Source organism: Elaeis guineensis, chromosome 14 (genome assembly GCF_000442705.2).
Source record: "Elaeis guineensis isolate ETL-2024a chromosome 14, EG11, whole genome shotgun sequence".
NCBI lineage: Eukaryota > Viridiplantae > Streptophyta > Magnoliopsida > Arecales > Arecaceae > Elaeis > Elaeis guineensis.
In genome coordinates, this window is record NC_026006.2 from 41,693,918 (window position 1) to 41,699,727 (window position 5,810).

The following is a 5,810-nucleotide window of genomic DNA, read 5'->3' on the forward strand; positions in this document are numbered from 1 at the left end:
TCCCACAGTGTCTGAATACTCCAAATTAATGTTACCATGCATTGCAACCACTACCAGTCTCGGCGATTTTCTCTGATTCAATCATTTATTTGTCACATATTCAGCGAAAAGAAAAATTCCTTCTATAAATTTGTCCAAGACTGTGCCACATGGTCATCAGTATCGTCATCGTTTATTCCTTCTAAGATTTACGGTGTTGGCTACTAGTGTGACTTTAGAAGCAAGCAGTTCTCTTGATCTGTTGTATCAAGGATTTCAACTAGTCTCTCTAAATTGTCTGTCAAAATAAAAGAAAGATGGAAAACCTTTTCAATTCCTCTTGTCAATAGATTTGATCATTTCTCTGAACTCATTCACAATGAAACCACTTCCATTTGGTGTCTACCAGCATATTTGAATTGTGTACTTCAAGACAATCCAATGTCACCTGTACTTTTAGGGCCTTCCATCACTTTGGGAACCTGCATACCATTCTACATAGCATAGTTATCATAGTAATCTATAAAATTAAATTTCTGAACAATGTGAGAACTATGAGCCTAGGACAATTAAAACATAGAAATTGTTATGTCATAATTAGACAAAGATGATAAAGTGCTTATGATATTACTAGGTTCAACTATGGCTGTTTGGAGGATCAAGCAAGGCAATCTAACCAAATGTTTGCCTGGTGCAAAATTGTGCCGCCTAGACCTCAGATGATTTGAGGAGAAACATTTTTAGCTTTAAGCTGGAGGTGCATATTCTATCTGAATTCGTACTACAATTTTTTTTTTTTTTTTTTGGAACAAAAGGATGCAAAGCCTACCATTTATTAAAAGAGGAAGGATATAAGATGAATGGAGAAGGGAGATTAGGAGAGATAGAGAGGGAGGGAAAGAGAGAAGAGTAAGAGAATGGTAGGAGAAAAAGAACGGATTAGAAGGGAGAAGGAGAATGAAGCCCTAATGTAGCTAGAAAGGGTTTGGAAAACATTGGCATAAGCTAAATGGCCAGAGGCACAGGGATGTGTCTAATTAGGTGGCTTATTGTACAACTTTCATATGGCAACACAAATACCAAGATGAACACATAGGACTCGTTTGATTCGTAAAAAGTAGAGGGGAAAAGTATGATCGATGGCAAGTGAAAAAATTTCTTTTGTTTGATTGGAGTTTTCAAAAGATGGAGATTGAAAAAAGATATTTCTAAAGGAATACAATTTTTATGTTTCAGGAAAAAACATTCATGTAGGACAAGATATTTGGAATTCTCATGAAATAGAAATTGGAGGCTCTTTTTATCCGAAAATACTCTTGTTATCAAAAGATGTATAGTTGAAATAAACATTCTCTCTATCACAATGTCTCAAATCTTCCTCTACTATTATCTATAGTAAAAAATATCCTTGATGATCATAATTTTTTATTTGTAAAGAATGATAATATGTAAAATAGACTAAGATTTTTTCTTATATTTAGGGTATAATAGATATTTTATATAGTTTTCTCCGAAAAATGGATACTGAATCAAATATAAATTATTTTATAATAAGTTATTTTTTCATGATCAACCAAATATACAAAAATCACTTTCTTAGATATCATATTTCCAAGATTAGCTTTTTAGGAACAACATTTAGGGAAGAAAAACTCTTTGCATGGACGAAATGAGTCCATAGAACCTATCCTTGGTTTTATAACAATCTTTTGTCATGCATATCGTTTGTATATAAAAAGTGATTCACGGAAATTTTTTTACATAATGTACCCATTGTCTTTTTATGGGCATTTTTTCTTGAAATCATCCAAATTATGTTCTCCTAACCATCTAATAGAAAAAATTTGGTAGGAATTTGGTTGTGGCTTGGATATAGCTAGAGATAAGATGGTATGTGTTAGTCCAAAAAGTTATTTTTGAAACTATATTGAAATCACAATTAAGAATTTGTTGTTAAGCCTTCAAATTCCAACCCTTTATTTTAAAAGAGACTTGGTTCATATGTTTGAACCAAGTTTACTTACAATATTTTCTTGTAAGCAAAATTATTTGTAATATATGATTCAGTTTCAAATCTAAACTTAAATTTTGAAACATCCAATATATATGTTTTATCCTTGTGTGGATAGAGATTGTTTCCGTATTTTAAACTATGATATTCAGATCAAAGGGCGCAGCCTTATGATTGTACTGTCTTGCCGTCCTTTGAGCTGACAGTGCTAGGTAACTAGATTCTTGTTGAACAAAGCTCAAGTCTAAGCTCCTCATTCTCAAATACACATGCAGTCCAACCAAGTCAACTTCTCAACTGGATATTAAATTATTCAGGCTTAGTAAAATGCAAACTTAAATCACAAAACAATAGGCTTAAAGCTAGCCTTACTCTCAAAAACAAGTTCTACCTCAACCCACCTGACATAAATTTGCAGCAGAATGCTGATCAAGTCCAACTGGTTAAGCACAAAGGCATTAACTCCAAAGCCAGGACGGGCCGCGTAATGCACCGCGGCCGTTTCTAGCCGTTACCTAACTGCCATTTGAATTCAAAAGGGACATCGGTACGCCTCGGACACCTGCGGTAACGCTATGGCGTGCGCCTCTCCATTCCCCATTCACCCAGCCAAAACTCTGGAGCGTAGGGTCATGTCCCTAATCCAAGAGGCCACTACCCTCCCCCAACTCCTCCAAATCCACAGCCTCCTCCTCAAAACCTCTCTCGACCGCAGCATCTTCGTCCTCGCCAAATTCCTCCGCCGATGCTTCGCCTTTTCCTCTCCTCAGGCCTTGCCGCATGGCCGATCCATCTTTGACAGAATCCACGCCCCTGACACATTCCTATGGAACACCTTGATCCGCGCCTACTTGCAGTCGCAAGAGCCCGTCGAATCTCTTCACCTCTTCCACAAAATGAGGCTCCGTGAGGGCGTCACGGTCGATAGCTTCAGCATCTCATTAGCTCTCCAGGCATGTGGAAGGTCCGGGGAGTCTACGATTGGTAGAGCAATACACACTCATTTGTTAAAGGTCGGATTTGTATCGGATTTGTTTGTGCAGACGGCTCTCGTGGAGATGTATGCAAAGGTTGGAGATGTCAGTATCGCGAGAAGGGTTTTCGATGAAATGCCTGAGAGAGATTTAGTCTCGTACAATGTCATGCTGGCGGAGTATGTCGGGTGTGATAATGTCCAAGAAGCTCGTCGGTTGTTCGACGAGATGCCTGATAGGGATTTGGTTTCTTGGAATACAATGATCCATGGGTACGCAATGAGCGGCGATCTCCATGCTGCACAACAAATATTTGATAGGACCCACGAGAAGGACTTGTTCTCTTGGAGCTTGATGATTTCAGCATATGCACAGAGCAGGCAGTCGAGCGAGGCATTGAGGCTATTTCGTGAGATGCAGTTGGCAAATGTGGTGCCCGATAAGGTTACAATGGTCAGCGTGCTTTCTGCTTGTGGTGATCTGGGGGCTTTGAGCATGGGGAAGGTGATTCATAGGTTTATAGAGAGGAAGGTAATGGAAGTGGATCTCAGACTCGGAACTTCTCTGGTTGACATGTATGCCAAGTGCGGAGATATTGATAGTTCCCTTGGAGTCTTCCTTAAGCTGTCTGAGAGGGATGTTCTTACTTGGAGTAGCATGATCATAGGGCTTGCAAACCATGGGCTGGGGATGGTTGCCCTTGATTTCTTCTCTAAGATGATATCTGAACAAATGAAACCAAATGAGATCACTTTTGTCGGAGTGCTGATGGCTTGTGGCCATGCTGGTCTGGTCAGTGAAGGTAGGGCTCACTTTAACTCAATGAGCGATGTGCATGGCATTTCACCTACTATTGAACACTATGGATGCATGGTTGACCTCTTGGGAAGGGCTGGGCATATTGAAGAGGCGAGACAATTTATCAAAGATATGCCCTTTGAGCCAGATGCAGTTGTCTGGAGGGCACTTCTTGGTGCATGTCGAATCCATAAAAATGTTGAGGTAGCAGAAGAAGCTATAGCCAAACTTGTTGATTTAGAGCCTCTTGTTGATGGGCATTATGTCCTGTCATCAAACATTTTTGCACATGCCAACAGGTGGGATGGTGTTGCAAACTTGAGGAAAATGATGAGAAGCAAAAGCATTCAAAAGGTCCCTGGGAGCAGTTCAATTGAGGTTGATGATACAGTTTATGAGTTTGTTGCTGGTGATAAATCACACCCCAGGTGTGATGAGATCTACAGAATGTTGAACGAGATGATTGATCGACTAAAACAAGCTGGATATAGACCAATGATATCCTTCGTCTTGCAAGATGTTGATGAAACATTGAAAGAGTGCATATTGATTCAACACAGTGAGAAGTTAGCTATCGCTTTTGGACTTCTGACTTCCCCTCCAAAGTCTATTATTCGAATTATGAAGAATCTTCGAGTATGTGAGGATTGCCATTGGGCCATTAAGCTTGTCTCTTTAGTTTATGATCGCCAGCTGATCATCAGAGACCGAAACCGGTTCCACCATTTTGCCAAAGGGAAGTGCTCTTGCAGGGACTACTGGTGAGCTTGGGAATTATTGAGTTCATCAAGAGCAATGCTTCTATAATAAAACTATTCTCTGAGCCTCACAGAACTTCCCTCTTCTTGAAAAATAGCTATAGCTACAAGTCAAGATGGTTTTGTTTGCAATCAGTATGCTGAAGCTCTCACCCCTGACATCAATTCAAACATATTCAAAAACAAGCTCATCCATCTCGTTCTCCAACTGCATGGCATGACACTTTCTGTGGAGCATCATTATCATACGCCACTATGATGGACACTAGTATATGTCTTGATAGACCCTCTTCTACAAAATCCTCAAGGTTTTTAACCTCACTTGATAACTTCATGCTCTTACGTGTGATCAAAGGTGCACTTAGCTATATGTATTCAAAGGAAGGAAGAAGATCCACAAGTCAGGAGCTGGAAAGTGCATTTGCACCAGAAACTGTATGAAGGTAGTCTAGATAGTCTTTCTCCATATTTGGTGGGATGGATCATAATCTAAGTGCTTAATGGAGTTGGAATTATCTGTTGAAATGATAATTTGTGGTAGAGTTGGAATAATTTATTTATTGCATATTTAAGTACAGATGGATGGAGTTTTTTTCCATCCTGTTATTTTAAAGAGATGTTTATGACATTCATTGAATTGTGAATGGGGAGCATCAAAGTACTACTTCTGCAGCATAAGGCTTCTGTAATACATATTACGGAGTTTTGATCTTTGAAGAAGGAGAATATACAAGGCGCTTCGCAAGGCATTGCACGAACATGTTCCCCCATCATAAAATAAAAAAAAAGTCAATGAGGAGAAAACAAGAAACTAAGAGAGCGCATGAACTAGACCAATGCGCATAAAAGTTGATTCCCTTCCCTTACTGTGGTGTGCTGGGAGATGACTCACAGGAAACTCCAAGATGGGAAGGCAATGCAAGACTATTTGGAAATTGTTAAGGAATGCTTTTGTGTTTCATCCTCATCATAAAGAATGGTGAGACCAAGTTAAATTGAGAATTTGTAAGTGACAAGTACTCTAGGAAGAGTTGAAAGCAAAAGGATGACACCTACATACTTTTATTATTGTTTGCCAGATTGCCACATGTTCTCATTTTTGCTGGTTCTCGTACCTACTGGTTCTTTCTATTCTGTCCACACTGAGAAGAAGAGATTTTGCTTGCTACACGGAGATATATGTTGTACCTTGTAGGGGACTTTTAGTTGCAGCTTTTTCTTTCTAAATTATGTGATCTCTATATACCTTCTGGCCAAGGATGTAGACCATTTGACAATGGTCATGCCCAG

The 5,810-nt window shown here is 39.3% G+C and overlaps 1 protein-coding gene across 1 annotated transcript; it reads left to right on the forward strand.

Moving 5' to 3' along the window:
- The first annotated feature begins 2,418 nt into the window (after positions 1–2,418).
- Positions 2,419–5,590, forward strand: LOC105057900 (pentatricopeptide repeat-containing protein At2g29760, chloroplastic-like). The gene has a single exon (XM_010940616.4). The coding sequence runs from the start codon at positions 2,566–2,568 to the stop codon at positions 4,525–4,527; it is 1,962 nt and encodes a 653-aa protein (XP_010938918.1). The 5' UTR covers positions 2,419–2,565; the 3' UTR covers positions 4,528–5,590.
- Positions 5,591–5,810: the final 220 nt, after the last annotated feature.

Excerpts from the sequence above, each read along its gene's own strand:
- LOC105057900 (XM_010940616.4), top strand. The coding sequence starts at position 2,566 with ATGGCGTGCGCCTCTCCATTCCCCATTCACCCAGCCAAAACTCTGGAG.